This window comes from Oreochromis aureus, linkage group 12 (assembly GCF_013358895.1).
Source record: "Oreochromis aureus strain Israel breed Guangdong linkage group 12, ZZ_aureus, whole genome shotgun sequence".
Lineage (NCBI taxonomy): Eukaryota > Metazoa > Chordata > Actinopteri > Cichliformes > Cichlidae > Oreochromis > Oreochromis aureus.
The window spans coordinates 17,488,252-17,509,976 of record NC_052953.1 but is presented as its reverse complement, the minus strand read 5'-3'; the positions used below and the strand labels follow the sequence as shown (position 1 = coordinate 17,509,976).

Sequence of the window (21,725 nt, the reverse complement as noted above, 5' to 3'; positions counted from 1 at the left end):
TGTGTGTGTGTGTGTGTGTGTGTGTGTGTGTGTGTGTGTGTGTGTGTGTTTGAACCAGCAGGGCACAGATGTGGACATCCAGATGTTTTCTTTCCAGTACCCATAAAAAAAACCCCAAAACACTGCTTGCAAAGATAAACGTTCGTGATCTCGATCAGACAGAACATTTCCAGCTTTAATAACATTGTGTGCTTTGCAATACACATGTTTCTTACATTTTGAAGAGCATCTGTAGGCAAACAAGTAACATTTGAACACATCTTCCATACACATTTTGTCCACCATCCCATTTAAAAATTCTTACAATCCAAAAAACATCCTCTTTTTCTTCCACTCCTGCCACAATAGCAGTGGTTAAACCTTCCTGAACACAAGAAACAAACGGCACAGAACCCCAAAAATTAGACCAAAAAAATAAAATACTGCATATAGCAAATCACAGTTTTTTTCCTCAATGCTATTTTTTTCTATGCAGCAAAGCAGTTTTTGTGGTATTATGTTTTTCAGGGCGTCCGGGCTCCAGAAGCATCCAAGCACAAAAGTAATCTCAGAGATGACCTTTAAGATATTTTAGCTCTATTAGCTTAGACTGTGATGCCGGGGTTGTGAGAGAGAGAAGGGATTAAATGCGATACGGATCAAAGCATACTCAAAGTTGCGATGTGTATCTACTGTATGAGAAATATGCTTTGATCCACTGAGTCACGTGGTTTAGCCCAAACTCAGCGCAAACTACGTAAAAGTGAGGAGAACAGGTAAAGGAAAATATCAGTTACTATTGCTGATATACCTGTGTGAAAACCAGGCTTTAGTAAGTTGCGTAGAGAAGAAGGCTGATTTTGGAGTCATAAATAAAGCAATTGACTGATTCCATAAATCTTAGCTGCCATAATACACACCACAGTCCTACACGACTGGGGAAAGCCATTTATCATGAATTGGTGAACAGCGACAACAAATCAATCGGTGATTCTCGTCTTGAATCTCATTGCATTTGAACTAGGATTTGGCTTGAGTCTAAAACCCAGCCTCCAGATCCCTCCTGACTCACTCTGGCATCAATCAGCCTTCTTCACACACACACACAGACACAAACACAGACACACACACACAGACACGCACGCAAACGCACCCCCGAGAGAATGAGCAAGCATCACTCTGAATCTCGGGGGCTGCTGTATGTCATCTTGTGTATTTGTGAGTCCAGTGCAGCTTCCCATTTCTCTGCCCTCTACTTGGAAAACAAAGGAAGAAAATAGTACAATCTAGATACCGACACAGTCTGGGACACAGTAGTTAGCGATGCTTATTTCTTTCAGCAGCTTATTCACATTTGTACATTTGTATTTTTGTTCATTCCTCTTGCTGTTATTTCATTTTACAAAAAAAAGAAAGAGAAAGAAAGAAAGAAAAAAGGAAAAGTAGCACTTCTAAAGACCAAAGTTTAAGACTATCACATACAGTATAGGCAGCATAGAAGAGGAAAGTTGGTTGAATAGTCTATTTTACAGTAGGTCACTTGAATAAGAGAGAGAAAGAAGTCTGTGATTGTCAGTCCCTCCTCGTCTGAGGTGTCTGGTCATACAGCAGTTGTTGTTTTTCCCTTTATTTTTTTATCGTCTCCCCTTTGCTGAAATCTCTGTGATGTGAGGCATCAATGCGAAGACACAGAGTCGATCTTTGCTGACCAGTGTTCGTCTTAGCAAACACCTCTCTCACAGCCTCTTCCTCTCACAGCAACTATCAAAACATCACCGCTGTCCAACTTGACACAGTTCATTACTTTGTTAAAAAAAGAAAGAAAAGGAAACACAGCAGGTACGTGCACACACGGTGCAGCCAGCTGAGCTTGTTTCTTCAACGTACGCTACTCTTTTGACACCAGAGGCGTTCTCATACGCGCTGCATTGGTTTCTCACAGTTTGTGTTTTGTTTTTTTTTTCCAGCTCACACACAGGCCCTCACACACCGTGCCCTCTGTTATTGCACAGAGTTATTGTGTGGCAAGTTTTTGAAGGTGTTTGCGAGTGTGCTCACTCAGTGCAAACTCTACTTGACTGTACAGCAGGGATGGATTCTGAGAGCCTTGTTAGTGCGTACTGTCAATGCTTCTTCCATTAAGCCTCACACTTAGCACTGACAGGTGACAATAATTTCGCAATATGTCGAGCTAAATCTAGAAAAGTGACGGACTGACGAAACATCCATCCCTGTTGTGCAGAGGGCTGCACGAAGAGGACAGGCATAGTAACTGTTTAGAGGGAGCCTGACATAAAAAATACATATACACTCAAGATTATCTTACACAGTTGCTAAAATGTAATCAACTAAACCAGTGTTCAACTTCAGTCAAGTTGTAGTTGCAAAAGGCAACTTTAGTTATAGAAAGAAATGTACAAAATGCTTCTTAATTTATAAATAATAATACTAGAAATCAATAAAATCAACATTTTCAAAATCCACAAACACCAATACCATCAAGTGCTGTTGTTAATAAACAAGAAGACATCGAATTAAAAATGGCTGTAAGTGAAACCGCAGTGATTATGACTGTTTTTTTTGTACCTCATATATCTGTAAAGGATAAATATGCCCCAGTAAAATGCAAAAAAACAAACACAGAATGTGTCTCCTTGCATGCACGAGATGCTGTATATACAGTGCGTCTGTAAGCTTTCAGATATGTGAGCTGTACTGTAAGTGAGTGAAGTGGTTCTCAATAATGGGGATGTGTGGTACATTATTGAGTTTATTTTCGGTTTAAGCTGTTGGTGGACTGCCAGTAAAATGTGTGTGGGGAAGTGTGTATGTGTGTAAAATGTGGTTGAGGGCAGCTGTAGGAATGTGAGGAGAGCGTGAAGTTGAAGTTGTGGCTTACAGAACATCTGCAGGCTACAGTAATGAGGGATGTTCGCGCTCACCTTCTCCCCGGGGACATTTACACCTCTCTCCCCCTCCGCCTTTCCGCTCAACTGTCTCCTCTTCCTCCTTCATCTTTCTCCACATGACCCATCCGTACTGTCACACTCCCATCGTCTTCTCCTTTCTACCCCATTGCTTCCGATCTGAACTCTCTCCCTTGCTCTCCATTTCTTCCCACCATGCGTTATTACCTCTCCTCCTATTTCTCCCCTCCGCTGCTCCTCATTCCGGGCTCCTTACTTTTGTTTTCTTCTCCTTCACCTCTTCTATCCTCTCCATCCTTCCACCCTTCCTTCTCGGCCATAAAACAATAAGTCTTGAATGTCTGTGAGGAGACTGTGCTAATGGAGCCCATTAGGCTGTAATGAAATATACATTACACCATTACAGAGGACGGGGCCTGGCTAAAGCACTGCACCGCTCAAATAATAAAACATGCACAATTCAATTTCCTTCTCGGACAGTTTTGAGTGACTTTCAGTGTGTGTGTGTGTGCGGGTGTAGAGATGGAAGGATGACGGGATAAAGTATACACTGTGTGTGTGTTCTCGTGTGCATCCCCTGTAGCGCAGATGTGGTTTTCAAGGATGTCTGAGTGCTGAGAGCTTTGATGATTTAATATGGGTTTACCAAATGAACCACACCTTCTACTATGCCGCCACCCACACATCTGACCGTCATCTGACCACTCAAACCCCGAGCCTCCCCAGGCAACCTTTACGCCTCCCTCCCCAACGCCATGATCTCGCGATTGTTGGACAGCTGTGGACAAATGAATCAATTGACCTCTGACACGAGCGCTTGACATCACAAGGTGAAGCATCTGTCGCTTTAGGGGGTTGGGGGAGTAGTCCTCATGTTACCCTGTGCTGTATGACAGTGCAGTACAGGCCTGAGTAAAACAACAGAACAAGAGTGGATAATGAGCAGATAATGTAGATCAGACACTTTCTTTTTACATTTGTATTACTCACAATTAAATATCGCATAATTCCTCAGCCATACTCCTGAATTATTCCGTCACCACAGCAGTTCAGATCAGCCTCAGCTGCCGCTGTTTTGGTTTTTTTTGCATCAGCAAAATTGGCCGACCAGAAATGATCTTTTCATCATATCTCCTAATTTTGTGTGACAGGAAAGCAGATTCCGTTTACTGTTTTTCTTCTCCAGTCATTATTTGGTTACACGCAATTTACTGTATGTGTACCAACGTGTTAATCATTGCCTGTGTAGTCTTGTTGGATGAATGCAGACATTAATACTGATATGCATTTCTGAGAGACAGACAAAAAGACAGACAAACCGACAGGGTGGGAGGGGGAAACACAGTGTCTTTATGGCTCGACATCTCTCAGAGCCATTTCCTTAGCCAGTCTCATATTTACACGCAAAACATCGAAGCTTCCGGAAATCCTCCCCTCGCCACGTCTCCTCGAAATTTCCGGACGTTCAAACGAGTCCTGTTGTCCAACAGGTAGCAGGGAATGAGTCATTTAAAAGTCCTTTAAATTAGGTTTCATCAGTTTAGCCCCAGTCAGTTTAAAGCATTTGAAAATAAGTGAGATGCTGTTGTTTTTTTTTGTTGTTGTTGTTTTTCTTTTTACTCCAAAGTTAAATTACTCCTAAATGTCTCTTCAGGAAGGAAGGGGGATGGAAATGCATAAAGGAGAGGACATCGGCAGGGAAGAAAGAGGCGATCGGGGATCAGTTGAGGAATTTTTTGATTGCCTTTGAGAGTTTAATAATAGCTTCACATCCTGTACAGCGGCACCTTGCACACACGCACACCTGCATGAGCTTCGCACGCTGCAGCTCGCACACACATGCACGCAACAACAAATATGCATTCACGTTCACATTCAGCGACCATCCCCACATAAATGCACACACGTTGCATACACACAGCTAAAACCCTTCTTTGCCCTCCTTCTGCATTCAGCCCAGTATATCCAGGTACACAGGTGAGGCCTTGGCCAGGTTGAGGAGCAGACTGTGGATTTCTTTAATGTTGAGACGCATGTGTGGCTCTCTCTGCCAGCAGCCCAGCATCAGGTCATACACTTCTTTAGGACAGGTCCTAGGGCGCTGCAGCACCCTGCCCTGGGTTATACACTCTATCACCTACAGAGCGAAAGAAAGACAAGCATCAAGTTAATTGTGAGAAGAAGCCCCGTCCATTTGGTAAAGAACAAAGCAGAAAAAATAAATTCAGTGTTCAAACTCCAGTTAAGATGATGGAGCATCTGCTCTGCCAAGTGAAAATGTCACAGTGAATAAATTATTTACTGAACTCGAGAAATAATATGCCAGAGAAGTCTTCAAGACAAAGTCTGCAATTTCTCTACACCAGCGTGAGGGGAAAGTCAGATTTACAACATGCATGTGTAAAACCACCTACTCATTAGATACACCTTGCTTTTAACTTCAGCACTGCTTTAATTGTTCATGGCACAGATTCAACAAGGTGCTGTAAATGTTCCTCAAAGAGTTTGGTCCATTTTGACATGACAGCATCAGACAGTTCCTTCAGATTTGTCTGCTGCACAATCAGGAAGTGAATCTGCTGTTCCAGTATATCTCAAAGTTGATCTATTGGATTGTGATCTGGTGACTGTGGAGATTAGTGACACCAGGGGTACAATGAACTCACTGAGTTCAAGGAAGCAGTTTGAGATGATCTGAGCTTTATGACATGATGTGTTATCTGCTGGGAGCAGCTGGCAGACGATCAGCACATTGTGATCATGAAGGGATGGACAGGGTCAGCAATGATACTCAGTGAGGCTGTGGTGTTTATACGCTGTTAAGGTGTCGAAAGTGTGCCAACAAATTATCCTCCGCACCCTTACCCAACAAGCAGCAGCCTAAATCAGCGGTCCCCAACCCCCGGGCCTCGGACCGGTACCGGTCCGTGAGTCGTTTGGTACCGGGCCGCGAGAGTTGAGGCTCAGGTGTGAAATGTATGGTTTTCAGGGTTTTTATCGGTTTTCAACGTTATTTTGTTATCGTTTTTATCGTTAACTCGGTTTTCCTGGGTCTTTTCACGTGTGTTATGAATAAATCTTCTTTTTTTCGGTACCGGCACTAGTTTTATTTTGTTGTATTCATCCGCGACACCTCATTGCCGGTCCGTGAAAATATTGTCGGGCATAAACCGGTCCGTGGCGCAAAAAAGGTTGGGGACCGCTGGCCTAAATCATTGATACAAAGGATATATCCATGCTTTCACGGAGTTTGCACCAAATCAAGCTTCATAAGACAAGCAACATTTTTCCAGTATTGCCCAATTTTAGTGAGTCTATGTGATTGTAGCCTCTGTTTCCTGCTCTTAGCTGACACACCCGGTGGGGTCTTCTGCTGCTATAGCCCGTCTGTTTCACGGTTCAATGTGTTGTGTTGTGTGAGGCCTCTTCTGCATACTTTAGTTGCAATGAGCATTTACTTGAGTTGTTAGCATTCTGGCCATTCTGCTCCAACCTTTGGCATTAATGGTGCAGCTCACTCAGTTTTCTATTTGATCACTTAGAAAAATCCCAATGAATCAGCAGTTGTGATGCTCAGTTTGCACTTCATCTTGACCATGACTACATGCCAAAATGCACTGAGCTGCTGCGGCTGACTGGCTGATTAGATATTTACATTAACAAGCCCATAAATAAGTGTACCTAACAAAGTGTCAGGTGATTGTACTGTTTGTAGTCATCACAGGCAGTATTTCAATATCTAAAATTACAAAGGACCCAATCAAAACTTTAAATCCTGTGTAAAAGATATGTGAGCATCACATTTCATTCACGAGGCGAGTGAGCTGTGATACAGCAGAGGATAGACAGACATAAATGGTAAAAGAAGACAGTGAGAGGGCTAAAGGTTAATTTTTTAGATGTAACCAGAGTTAAGGGCTCTCCCAGGGTTCATGCTGGTAAGGCTAAGGTTAAGGCGAGGGGTTGAAGGCTGTGACACTGCTGTGTTTTCCAGAAAATTGATTCGAATTCTGGGTGAGGTTGATTTTCTTTGTGTGAGGGAGCTGCTGATTGAATTTGAGCAGGTAGATTGTTTAGCCATTTTAAAATGAATCATTTATACAATTCAGCCTTATTTTAATTTTCCACAGCTTTCTGATAGATGCAGTTGTCAATTCTGGAAATTCAAAACATCTGAGTGTTTAAAACAAATTATGTTATTTAGAAAGTGTTTTCTGGAATACACAGCAGTGTTTACCCTGTGTGGCTTTAAGATACTGCCATTTATTTCCAACTTCATTATACAGTAAGTAAGAGGAATCAAGAAAATACTCTTAATATCTAAAAAATATAAAAGGCGCGATGTCTAACAACTGCTACACTTCTGCTAGACTCTAAGCAAAGCAGGAAAAAGAAACGGCCCCGGCAGATTTTTCATCTGGGTTTTGTTTCTCTTTCTTTCGGGTAGCTTGCTCCATGTCATGAAATCATTCTTGTTGAGTTTCTGTGAGCGAGGAGATGACGCAGAACAAAAGACTCACTCGATGTATACCTATGAGAAACATGCACACAAAACTGATCAAATATTTAGCCTTACTTTTGCTGAAGGGCTGTTTCATCATATCTCGGGGCTGCAACATCTTGTTCAGCATCACTTATTAAAAAGAAGGTGCTTCCAAGGCAACTTTTACAGAACTTTTGTTACTTTAACTTTAATGCTGGAATTACCAGGACTTGGTGATCACTCAATAAATTTAAAAACACTGCAAAAAGTATGTTAATTATTAAGCCAGGTTGTTTATATAATTGTGACTCACAAACTTCTTCGTGCACCTGCAGAAGAAACTATTGCATTCATGATAAAAGTTTATATACCTCATTATTGGAGAGCTGGTACCAGGGTTGTTTTCCATAGGTGAAGATCTCCCAGAGAACAACTCCCAGACTCCAAACATCGCTTTCTGTTGTGAACTTCCTGTACATGATGCTTTCAGGAGGCATCCAGCGGATGGGCAGCATGGTATGACCTCCGACCTTTGAAAGCACACACACAGAGACACAGTTACACACAGAAAGTATGAAGTATGGTCAGATTGTGAAAGCTGAGAAGCATCTTATATTCTGTTTCCCCGCCCTGCATCAAGGAATAAAATGTCTGCTGTTTTCCAGAAAATATTTGACATTACCTTAAATTTAAGTAAAAAAAATACCAATAAATAATATTACTTAATATTGGCTGGCTTCTCTACTTGTCGATGAACATCCTCCACTCCAACTGCATTGTACTCACAACCCATTGCCCCCAAAAGACCTTCACCATCAGCAGAAATAATGTCATCATCCATTTCAAAGAATGGAGTAAAATCCTTCTTGTGATGCCTATAAAAAGAAAATTTGGTTCCTGGAGCCAGGAGGGCTTTCTCAATGAGTCTAGACCCAAACAAGTCAGCCGCTTCCTTTGGCAGATACAAATCTTACATTAACTCATTTAACTCTGGCTGAGATAATAAAGCGATGGACGTTCAAAGTCTTCATTACTAAAATGTCGTAAATCTGGAGACGAAACATCATCGGACTCTTCTCTCTCGTCAACTAAGCCAGTGAAAATGGCAGGTGGTAATTCATCTGAATGTGGTACAGGTCTCATCGCTAATGGCAGGTTAGTGTAACTGATAGATGATTTTATTTTTGAACTTTATCCAAAAATAGCAATCAGAGTGATTCTGTGGCTTCATCCGTACCACTAGAATACCAAAACCCAAGCTCATTCTCCCTTTAGTGCATGCTCAGGAATTTTCAGAACACACCCAGTAAACTGAATGAGGTGCTTGTCTATGTCCGATTTCATACCAAAATAAGCAGAACATGCTTTTTTTTACACAATCTGTAATTTTCTGTCATTGCAGTGCAACAATCAAGAATTGCCACATCGTGAAGTACCATGTTTTCCGTACTATAAGGCGCACTTAAAATCCTTTAATTTTCTCAGAAATCGAAAGTGCGTCCTATAATTCGGTGTACCTTATGTATGAATTCTGGTTGTGCTTACTACAAAAATCAGTCACTGAGAGTTAAAAACTGTCTAAATTCTTTCATCTTTAATAAAATTATCAGTGTTACTGCTTTATCAGGTGTAACAATTAAGTTAAACATCCAGGCATCCAAGAAAACAAAATTTATTAAATTTAATGGAGTTAGAAGTTAGCAGGAAGTTAGCTCGCTAGTTTCCACCTAAACGTGATATAGCATGTTCTGACTGAGAGATTTCTGAAAAAATTCAAACGTACAGCTCTGCTGTCACTTCCAACATAAATGAAGACCGAAAACTAAACAGCAGTGACTTTTGTAGGGTTACTGAAGTTGGACTAGCTGGTATATAATGATGTGCTACGTGATCACTAGCAATGCTAGCTTTTTCCACTCGATAAAAGTTAACGCCAAACTTCAGTCAGGAGAACAACTGAGATAATCCATCCACAATACGAGGTTAGTCATTAATATACTGCAACAACATGGGAATAGAGCAGCTGTGAGAGAATTCAACATTAATGAATCAATGGTACGGAAGTGGAGGAAGCAAGAAGAATGAGTTGAGTAAAGTTTGACTTATCTGATCTGTATGAAAACAGACCCGTTCATCGACAGTGCGCCTTATAATCTGGTGCACCTTATGGTCCGAAAAATACGGTAAGTAAGGTGACACGATAGAGCAAAATAAAAAACCAACACCAAAGAAGTAAAGGACGTGTGGTGGATTTCATACAGAAAATATGATGCAGGACGGTGTTTTTCTTTTGTTTCCTTGTTTGAGTGCATATATTTCACCTGCGCATTTCTCACACGCTCACACATTTAAACATATTTTAATGTCATGCTACACTTCGCGTCTTCAAAACGCCGTCCGAGGTATTCCATTTGATGGCGTGGCACAGCAAACAGCGTTATTTCCATGACTGTAGCACACTACTGATTTTTCTCAAGGGTAAACCAGTGAGAAAACACTGCTTCATATCCCCCTAAACAACAACTGCACATATATACAGCTGAGCTTACACAAGGATCACATGGATCAGTTAAACAACTAAATTCATTTATTTGGTGTTTATGAACAGCTGATTTTGCCATCTCATTATTTACAGTGATACAATGAAGATAAAAAGAATAACATGAAAATGTGTCATGAATACATGTCTGTGTTTAATGAATTAAATTAATAAATACAATTAATTCAATTGATTCAATTGATTCAAATATAATGAATCTTCTTTTAATCCCTCTTCTTTTGTCTCTTTTTCCTTTAACGGTGCAAAAATAATCTTATAACAAAACTCATACGTAATATATTACATGTTCTTTATCAGCTCTTGACTAAAGTTACGCACTATGTACACGTGAAGTATTTTAACATTTTTTTCCATCTAATAACAGGTTTTCTTATTCCATTTTTTTTTTCTGTTACAAAATGTTTTCACTTAAGCCAACGTCAAGCAAAAAGAAATCTAAAGGTGGATTCAAAAAACCCCAAAATCTCAAGGTAATAGTTAAAATCTTCAGAGCCTCGGAAACCACATCCTAATGAAAAATGAGGAATATAAAGACACAAGCAAGCGTGATGACAGACTTAATCTACTCTCTGACTGAATAATCCGAGAGGTCAGATACACTGATAAGACACAGAGAGCGAGCAAAGCATGACTTTCAGGGCAGAAAGAAAATGGACGAGTGATACCTCTGGATACCTACGAAAGGGCGATAATAAAAGACAATATATATTTAAATCCGAGTTGGCAAAAGAGGAGCTGTGAATCATAATTCCAAGCAATTCTTTTTTGCAAGACATTAAAATTGAGAAAAACGAAAGGAGAAAAAAAAAAAGACGAATTCTTCAGCAGCTAAGCAATAAAATCAAATCTATAAGAAACTCATCTCAAATTCAAATGTTTTTTTAATAATCACTATTTGAAGAGAGAGAAGTCCATCATTAAATCAAACCAATTACCCATGAGTGAAAAAAACAGCATGTAAGTCACAGAACAACAAAATATTTGGGCTAAACTGAGGCGTCAAATCAATACCACACCGTTAAGGTTTTACTTTCTTTTGTAATGACTTGATTTTTCTTAATAACCCTGCGATTTAGACATTCTTACACGGGTTTCCAGCCCAACTCCCTCATAAAGTCAGTTCGATAGAGTATGCTGCATTTATACCTCAGGATCGAGCTGCTCCTGTAGCTTAATGACCTTTATGTAACTACACTCTACAGATTGGCCCTGCAACTTTGGGAAAGCACTTATCGAACTGAGTTTCACTAGTTAAATGTGATAGATAGCATGCTATAGTAAAGCTTTAGTAATGAGTACATTGGTGGCTAAGTAGCATATGCACGTTCTTGAGAACAGAAAGCATTTGCACATGTGAGCAACAGCATCACGTTTCAGCAAAACCATCCAACATAATGTTTACTTTTACTTGAGTTCCAGAAGCTATAAAAATTTACTGTCCTCCAAACGGGATGTAACTTTTGGTGACATTGCAAGTAAAAGGATGGTGATTGGCTGTAACGGCTGACTTAGATTTCAGGGACTTAACATTGTTAAACATATCAACTTTTTCATTAACTTGTCAATGAATCAAAAGCAAACCTAACCTGCTGACAATATTTGTTCCTCTTACTGCACCTCCCCGCTCACTTTAGTCTCCCCTGAACATGAATCTAGCGACTGATCTGCACTCCACTGTGCTACACGGATAGCACAATCCATTTTCTAAGGTTTATGTGTGTCATTAATGGTTTGCTACCCACACTTGGCCTGGTCCTCTGTTAGTCAGGGGGTTATTTAATAGAGTAATAAAATGTGCACTGTCACACAGATAGCCATCAGGTTTACGTTTACGTCTGGGGAAACATATCTGCCTCCATCTCTGCAGCTCGTGCTCTTCAAACCCAGGCCTTCATTTTTCTTGCAGTGATGCTTTTTCTCCCTCGTTTCTCTGTTTATCATTTACATTTCTCCATCTGCATGCAGTATGCTAAAGCAGAGTAGAAGGTCCACAATGCATAATGTGAATCGTAATATAGAATATAATATAAAAAATGCTTATATTATACACACGCCTACACAATACAGCAGGTTTGAGTCTTTTTAATTTTTTTTTATTATTATCATGAAGTGTACAACATACAGAATACAGCAGGATTTTAGTCTAAAACATTCATTGTTGTCTTATTGTAATGCTGTGTTCTCAAAGAGCTCTCCCTTATATTCCTCCCTACATAATAGATACTGCATGGTCCATTCACATTGAACTGAAGTCAGCCTCAGCACCTGTTCTTCCTAAAACGCTCCTATTATGATAATTCACAGGTTTATATTTTTATTTCAGTAGTGCTACAGTTGTGTTTCACTCTTTGTCTTAAGTGCTCGGTTTAGCTCTTACTCTTTTGGAGCCACATGCTCCAAAAGCCCAGCGTGCTCTAATAGGTCAGCTGGCCCCTCAAAAATGAGCAGCTGAGCGATGGTAACAAAACTCTGGAGATGCAAGTATTTGAACCAGCATCAGAACACAACAGCAGATTCTCACAGTAGACACTATGCTACACAATGAATTTTTTTTTTTAAACTACACACAACGTTTCTCATTTTTTCCTCTCAGGAAATGCCAACAAAAGCCCAGCTAAGTTCAGGTTACACTACACAGCAGCACAAAACACATGAAAACACACTAATCACCCAGTTCCTACTAACTGACAGATGTGAGTTTCCATAATCTTTGATTAACCCTCAGAATTAGTTTCGACTAACTCTGTTTTCAAAGTTAATCTAATGCTAGCCACTTTATTTACACAATGTGTTAAACGGCAAAGGGTTTTCCTTTTTTATGAGCGCACTGCTGAAAAAGAAAAATCACTGGATCTTCAGTTTCTTAGAGACTCGTCTGATTGTTTTTGCAGCCAGTGTTGCTGTCATTACTTAACAAAGAAATATCTTACACATTATTTGTTATTAGTTTTTTTTAAAGTGATGCATTATTTTGCTTGTCTACTCTGTGTATAAAATAATTTGTTACACTATATCTTACAATACATTGGTGTAACTGTACTCTTACAATTTAAGCATAGTTAACAATATAAACTTAGCACTGCTTGATCAAACAGTGATCCTAATGAGGACACACACAGGGTGGACTGGTCAGTTAGCAAAGCTGGAATATTTCCTGGTGGCATGAGGGTTGTTTTGGCCTGCTGTGAAAAGTCAACTTGATCAGTAAACAGTTTACAAACCGCGACCCTCTCAGCCACACACTCTCCAATCCTCATGGCACACAGGTGTATTTGCTAATGACACATAAATGAACGCATGTAGGTCAACACTCCCTACTCACTACAACGCAGACAACATGTTGATCGGACAATAAGGAAAAAAGTTGGAGAGAGACAGAAAATAAAAAATATATATAAAAAAACAAATTAAAGCAAATTCATATAGTGCCCAGATCAGGTTAAAACATGAGTTTTACATGAGGATCGAAGTGAGTGTACGAAGCAGCGTTAATTTCACTGACCAAAATTTTTGGTCAACAAGTTGATAAATAAACAAAAACTAATTCATGAGGAAAAGAACTTTAATGAAATGTATCGAAACTTTCGTCAACAAATATAAACCGGATGGAAATATTCTGGAGAGATGAGATCCGATCAGAACTAATTACGTTTTGTGAAAAGGAAGGACGAGTTGGGAAGTGATCCAATCAGGAGTAGTCTCCTTGACGCGCACATTTGATCTGGAAAAAAGGTAAAACTAGCTCCTGTGCTCCCTGTTTCTCATGAAACCACGTCACATTTGATGTCAGTGAAAAAAAGATGCATTGTAAACCATGTGGAGCAACTCTCATGGGTAAAAACACAACAAGCTTTTATATTTCATACTTTAGTCAAATAAAATATACTTTTCAATGTAATCTTATGATGTTTATTTGAATAAAATTAGAGTAATAAAACTATAAGATGTTTTAGTGAAAAAGACTAAATGTATGACTAAAACTAAATTTGCTGGCAACATGAACACTGGTGCATGGATCCATCATCCATCATGGATGGATGATGGAATTTTTAACTGGGAAATTTGAGCTAATTTTACATTACTTTACATTTCGACATCATGTTGTGAACAAATGCAGCATAATAGCTTAATAATTTCTCTTTTTGCACTGCGTTTTGTACAGTTATGGTGACACATACTCTCCACCTTCCTTCAGTGTTTCTGCTTAAAAATTAATTTGAGTAATAATAATAATTTTCTTTTTTCCTCCCAAAATCTCTAAAACATATCATAATGATATAATTAAAATGAAACCTTTTGGTCATAATAATTTGATAATGAAACCTGGATATCAGAACAACAGCTGGATTATAGCCAGCATAATTAGCAGTGTGATGGTTTGCATGTCCAGAGTTGTCTGGAATGAAATCCTGGTTTGAACTAATGTCTCAGTCTACCTCTGGACATACACGCGAGTCAAAAGATAAATTTCTCACTTTATCCTTTGACTTGCACAACCACAACTATATGTACTGTGTAGGACATTATTGTCTCCAACCGACCGGGGTCTGTATTCATCAATACCAAAGTCACTTTCACAAATGCCACTCTTATCTGGGTTATGCATTCCTGCATTGTTGACTATACCCCTTTGCCTCCTCATGTTGAAAGTGCATGGTTATTCTGCTGGTTCTGAAATTCTTTGGTAGCTCTTTGAATTCATGGCAAATCAACATACTGAATATTTTTTTAAAAAGGAGCTCATTAAATAAATTTAATCCACCATTCGATTAAACTCTGCCCTTAATCGCTGCTTCTATAGTTCAAAACTCCAGTAAAGGTTTGAATTTGATCACCGAGTTCTTTATAAACCTTTGAAGAACAAAGAATCTGTAGTCTCTCTTCGAATTTGTCCAGTGTATTATAATATATTTGGATAGTCATCCAGCGCTTTGAAGAGTGACTTCCTGCTTAACTTCCTGTGTTAGAAAATGCATACATGAGTGAAAGATTGAATTTTGGTTTGCAGGCCACTCATAGACCTCGGTGCATTGTGCTCTTCACTGTCACAGTCTTACCCTGTAGTGCAATAAAAATGATGAAAAATCTAGAATGTTCTTGAATTCAGCCTAAAATCAATTTTTTTTTTCTGAATTTTTGCCCATCATGCAGATAACTGAGGAACTTCCAAACTTGTTTTTTTTTTTTATTCATTTAATGTTCATCACAGGAACTCAAATGGCAAACTGAAAGGGTGTAGGCTGAGCTTATATAACACCTACCTCTGAAAGTGTGTTCAAGTAACCAAACTGTTTGGTAGTGACTGTAATGTGCTACGTGGTGCTGTAGATCATTAATGGAAGAAAGGCAAGGATTGCCAAGAAGGCATTTTATGAGCAGCGACAACACTAACATAATGTGTTAATAATCTGTTTAGACTGTAAAAAAAAAACCTAAAACCAACAAAAAAACCAATGTCATTTCTAACCAAACACAGCTCTATTTATTATTGCACTTGGAAGATTAACATTAGAATAAATGTACTGCAAACTAACCAACAATTACGCCAACAACATTAAACAAAATGAGAACATAATGGCTCTGTATAATTTCCTACTCATTGGAAACTGTCTGAAATTCATTTTTCTCTGTATATGTTTTATTGTTCGTTAGTTTATTTTTGTTTTTTTATGAATAAAAATCACTCATGCGTGCATCAACAAAGGATTTGCAGTTAAGTCGAGCAGCGTTGTTATTACTTGCTTTGTTGGGGAGATTTTTCCGTTCTACTCTATTGATAGTTTTTATATATTTCATTATATCCATTAGTCTTTTTATGTTATTCATCATGACTGATCATTTCCCCTGATGCTCTGAAATATTAATACGGGCCTCTTGAACTGCCGCGCAACATCTCTCCTTTTATGTTTGTTGTATTTGTGTGTGTTCATTGGCGAGACAATGAGGAACAAAGTGAAGGGCAGTCACTTCAAAAGGGCACCAACAGGGCTGAATTAAATAGAAAACAGAGGAGAGAAAACACATGAAAGAGCAGGAAAGGAAAGCCTCAGACTGAGTCTTCCTGTCACTGCGAGGAGGGGGTCATCAAATATTAAGAAAGTCCTGTTTACAGTGGATCAGTCTGAAGACCAAACATGCTTTCTAAGATGTTTTACCTACGCCTAGTTGCTGCATTTCTCTCTGTCATCGGCTCATTCTGTGTTTTGTCTTTGCTGTCAGTGGCTTCGTCATCAGTCTTTGTCTTCTTTCCTGCTCCCTTATCTCTCTCCCCCTCAATCTCTCTCAATCGTTCTCACCTTCCTTCACTGTCTCTAAGCCCGCCTGCCTGTCTCCCTCCGTCTCTGTCTTATAAATATGCATTATTTCACCTCGACCACTGTCTGAGTGTTCCAGGAAAGCCTCAAAAAGACGAGGAAAAAACACAGCAGAGAGGAGGGATGTGTGTTCTTTGTGATGACCTCCCAGAGGCTGTGGTATCCATGGCAACTGCACGTTGAAAAGAAAGCATTATGGGATTTTAATGTAGGAGGAGCTTACGTGAGTAACCCCGCCCACTCTCTTTTGCACAGAGAACCGTATCGTTGTCTGTGCTGTCATGGAAAAAAACTCAAGAATGCCTGCGTCTAAGTACATGTGATGGTATGTGTTTGTGTGCTGGTTCTCTCCTGGCCAGCTCAGATACAGTAAAGCCAATGGCATGTAGGTTTAAGCTACAGTTTAAGTATTTTTTGTGATGGTGCTCATGTCGAGTAAAAACCCAGCAGAAAATACGATGGTGGACAACACGCAACTGTCAAGTCAAAAAATTCCCAATGGCCACATACTGACGTTTTGTTAGGACAACAATGAGAAAGTAAAAAAGCCTGCAAAAGTCTGTGTTAGCATTCAAATAATCTCGCAAAGAAGATTTCTACATATTCATATGCAAAATCCAAAGTAAAAGGCAAGATTTTCGGCATCACAGGTTAGATTCACCAGCCAGGATTGAACAGGCTTTGATTTCACACAGGTAAACAAACCATGTGGACAAAATCGGCACGATGATTTTGCCTTTTACTTAACTTCTCTTCACTAATATGCTCTCATGCTACAGTATTGTTTGGCTTGTCCAAGCTATTGCTGAACTGATATATTTAATCACATTGAGAAAAGTAAAAAACGGGCGATAGATGTTGTTTAAATGTTAAAAAATGGGTCACTTTAGCCTACTGCAAAGTGGTTGCTAAGCAACATGATAGTGTCGTAGTATATCATGCATAATTCAGCCTTTGTGGATATAAATGAGATGTTATTGTCTTGAACTTAAAACAATGGGCTGCTTTAATACTGCATTATAGGAGCTTAAATGCTAAAAAGTGTCACTGTTGCTAGGTGGTCGCTAGCACGATGGCAGCATAACAACCGATATAGATAAGAACCTTAAGGGACCTTTGTTTCAAATTCTTCCTAGATCATGATCTAGGGGGGATTTGCAGACAAAGAAACAAACAAAAACAAAGAGTTTCTGTGTTACAGTAAGTTTTATAAATGGACCGTTATTGGCTGTTGTCCCCAGAGACTAAGTTGGGTGACGTGGTGATCTCGCAAACTTTCTCATCGAGCCATTAATGACATGATCTCTTAACCAGAAGATATGAAGTCTCAGCTTATGTAAGCATGCAAACTTTAGATCATTGGGTTTTTTTGTTTTTCCTTGCTTGTGACTTTTCAGTCCCTGTGATGTTGCGATTAGTTCTACACAACTATAAATAGGACTGGGTTAGTGTGCACTCTTTCACAACAAGTTCGAAGGCAAAAAACTTTGCCCCATCAATTTCTTGGTAACCAATGTATTGCATACCATACAGTATGTGAATTGAGTCTCTTTCTTTGTAATAATAATAATATAATAATAATGACACATGATGTACATGAACAATACAGTTGAATAACTTCCTCTCATACAATGGCAGTTTTGTCTTGATGCACATTTGCTTAATCACAGATAACTGTTTCACTGTCACCTCTCCAGGTGCTCCATAAGGTCGATGCTTGTCTCTGTAGAAAAAAAAAACAGCCACTACCCCAAAAAATTACTCAGAGATTTGTCAGCTCCGCTTCACTGCCCGTGTTCCTCTACAGGCCGTGTCAGCAGCGTAAAACAGTCAGGCATGAAACCTTAATTTTCTTTCATCCTACACATTTGGCCGTAAAATCAGTTTAGGGGAAAATGAATAAATGTGCTGTAGTGTTGGAGTCAAGCCCCACCCACGCACCCATACGCCCACATACACACACGCACACCGAACTAAAAGGCTGTGTGAAAAGGCTCAAGGTTTGATTTGAGGCATCCTGTCTGTCTCCTGAAGCACCTGTCAGGTTCATTGTGTAACAGGGGATTCAATGACGTCATCGCAGCCCCTTCAGTCCTACGCCTCTGCATCTATTTCCCTGCACATATACACGCACACACACAGGCATGGGGTTGTGGGGGGGGGCTCCAATTCCTCTATGACTCATCTTCACTTGTCTGACGCAAGAGCATGACTGGGTCCCTACACTCTACACGTCCCCCCACACTCACACTCACACACACACCTCTGTCTCTCCTGGATGCTGAAATACGGCTGAATCACTATGTTTTACCTTCCACCCTCCTGTGCCTCTATTCTGGTTTTTGTTTTTCTCCTGTCTGTCTACCTCTCTGTCCTTTTTTTGTCATTTTACTCTGATACACTACTCCATGGTCGTCTTAAGCAGTGCCGTATGCCCCTGTATCGCTCTATTACTGCCTCGTCTCTCTTTTTGGATATTTATTTGTGTCTTGTTTTCTTCTTTCCTGGCATCCCACTCCTTCTCCTCCCTCTTTCTCTTCTTCTCCTGCTACCCCCCCCCTCCCTTATTTCCAAGCCTTTCTCTCCTTTCATCGCTTTGCCACCCTCCTGCCTCCATCTCCCACACTTACATCTCACTCCTTCTCCACTTCTATTTCTCCACTACTGCCTCAGCATACTAAACAGAACTTCTCTGATTACTTTTCTTCCTGAGAAACGTTGGAGACCCAAGTAAGAGACCCACCGCCACTGCCCTCTGCCGTTACCATGACTACAGCCACAGCACTTAGCTTTATTGAGGAGGGGTGAAAGGAAGGAGGAGGAGCGGGGAGCTTGCTGTGTGTCGTCACACAGAGATAGCACAAAAGAATGCCACAGCAGCAAACCAATCTTTAATTTGATGCCAAATATAACCTGTTATTTTGATTTTATCTCTACAGTCGTTATAAAAGACCTCGAAAAAAGAGCATTTTTTATGTTCTTTTAAAACAGATTAATTCAGGCAATGTGGCATTTATACTTTTGTGGGTATATGAAGCTTTCTGTGAGGAAATCACAGACTGTATATAAAGGATGGCCACAGTCTTCAGGAAGCCTTCAGAAAAAGACCATATTTTGAATTTAGCAAGCTTGGTTAGTAAGTTATACTCATAAAGTGTACAGGTGCAATGCGCATACACAGATATAGAAAGGCTCATAAATATTTGGATGATAATACATCTGTAAACCACCCCACTGGATTTTAAATCAAACTATCATCATGTGATTGAACTGCAGAGTTTTACTCTTAATTCAAGTGATTTACCAAAAGCATTCCACTAACTGTTTAAAAATGACCATTTTCATACTTAATCTCACATTTTGTTAGTTGTTCCCCATACACGATCAAAGACACGATTGAACAACCTGTTTATTTTATTGTGTCTTACTGTATCTTGTTATTTGCTGTTATTGCACTTAGTGTTCTTATTTATATTACTCTTTGTGTACAGCGCTTTGTGAGTGTCTGTGAGAAGCACTTAAATAAACTTTAGTTACATACTTATTTTCATTGTCTCAGAAGTAAATGGTTTTTAATTCTGCCTTTGCTGGCAAATCAGTCAGTTACACAAACCTTTCAAATTTAGCTAAATGCATAAAGTTAACGTGGACATGAAACACTACATGTATAAAGCCCATAGTGCACAGAGCCCACAGCTAATTTACACTATGGAGCCATATTCCCTAAAACTGACATGGATTTAACAATGACTTTGGAGCTGGATGTAAGTAATACATGTTTAAAATTAAAGTTTTTATAACATGGTTAGCACCATCTTGTGCCAGTACAGAACGAGATGTTGGTTGCAGCTAATTGATTTACATTAGTTTATGTTTGCTAGTAAGAGAGCCAATATCTCAGTGGAAAACAAGGACACTAAAACTAAGTCTAAGGGGGTCACATTTGTACTGCCTCAGGCTATAAACAACGAGTTTTATGGTAAAAAAAACCCCCAATGATATATTGTCCACTTTCACTGTATCTGTATCTTTAGCAGTAGGTAGTTCTTCATTGTTTGGCTAGCTGCACTGAAACGGCCAAATTCACCTGTTATCCACAATGTTAGGGTTTGTAGAGCACTTTGTAAAAAAGAATTAAAGAAATCACCCAGCAAACAGTTGTGAAAATAGGGAACAGACTCACTTAATGTGGGCAGCCTCAAGTGGCCACTAAAGGAACTGCAGTTTCTGACACTTCTAACTTGACTTCATTTTTTTAGCCCCAGTAGTTACAGACAATTTTAATATTTTTAATGAGAAACAGGAAAGAATACTTGTGTTTTCTTATATCTGCATGCCAATACAGTGCATGTACATTACAATTTATAAAGTATATATGTGTAATTATGTATGTTAGAGGGAACATGTGAAAGAGAACAAACTGCAAAGACAACTTTGTTTCCCAGCAAGTTAAAAATATAGATTTTCATAACTACACTGAGCATTTCTATTCAAGATAAATTATTACTGCAAAATTACCGTCACTGAATGATACATCCATCATTTGTAGATTATTACCTTTCTGAATTTTTAAACGATTGTCTAGCCATTGAATGCCTGCAGTCTTCTACCTCTTTCTCTCTCCTACTCTGTCACTGTCAGTTGTGTTGGTTTGTCAGAGAGAATGAGAGAAAGGGCAGGAAAAATGGACAGTCAACTACCTATCAATCAATACAACTGATTAGATTTTGGCCTTTTGGAAAAGTAACAGATTATCTACAGAAAGAAAAACACACACACTTTCAGTATTGTTTTGTACCCCTGAGTTATCCAAGCACGGCAAGAAAAACTTCTAAATATCTCTGGAGTACACAAAAATGCTCAAAAACACAGAACAAGGATCTTTTTAAATGCATTCCTTTTACCTGTACTTTTTTAGTTATTTAAAGCAAATTTAACACCCCATGAACTCACCTAATCAAACATGCTAACCATTTCCAACTCCTTCTGTTGAGTTAACCTATCCCTGCCAGTGTCTTACTCAAACCCCCACGTCCATCAGTCATGCCCATGCAGGGGAGTAGCGGAGAGGCACCCATGCAGCAGGGAGGAAGGGGAGGCTGAAAGAAAGGCCTGAAAAGATATCGACACATACACCTACCCTGTAGTAGTCAGTGCTGTAGACATCTCTTGACATGCCAAAGTCTCCAATCTTTACCAGCAGGTTCTCACCCACCAGGCAGTTCCTTTTGGACAACAAACACAGTGAGACTCAATATAGATGTTTCACATTGCTGAGTTCAAATGAAGGGTGTTAAACTACAACCATATATCTTATTATATGGTTATTACCATGACTGTTTGACAGATTATCTCTAGCTGATTACTTTACTGGTTCCGCTAATAGCTACAGTCCTCTTTGTTAGATGTTTTTAGGTGGTATTAGCGGTTGTTCATACTCAGTCATTATGAGTTTAAAATAA

At 39.4% G+C, this 21,725-nt stretch overlaps 1 protein-coding gene across 2 annotated transcripts in view; it reads right to left on the bottom strand.

The window, feature by feature from the left end:
• Positions 1 to 21,725, bottom strand: part of ntrk2a (neurotrophic tyrosine kinase, receptor, type 2a) — a 108,299-nt gene continuing 86,574 nt past the window's right edge. Inside the window, exons 18-20 of one of the 2 annotated variants that reach the window (XM_039621068.1) lie at positions 21,398 to 21,488; positions 7,761 to 7,919; positions 1 to 5,043 (exon numbers count right to left, since the gene is read on the bottom strand). In XM_039621068.1, coding sequence (XP_039477002.1) covers positions 4,858 to 5,043; positions 7,761 to 7,919; positions 21,398 to 21,488 — 436 coding nt within the window. In that variant the 3' untranslated portion in view covers positions 1 to 4,857. The remainder of the gene's footprint in view (positions 5,044 to 7,760; positions 7,920 to 21,397; positions 21,489 to 21,725) is intronic. The other variant, XM_031760329.2, reaches the window with a different exon arrangement.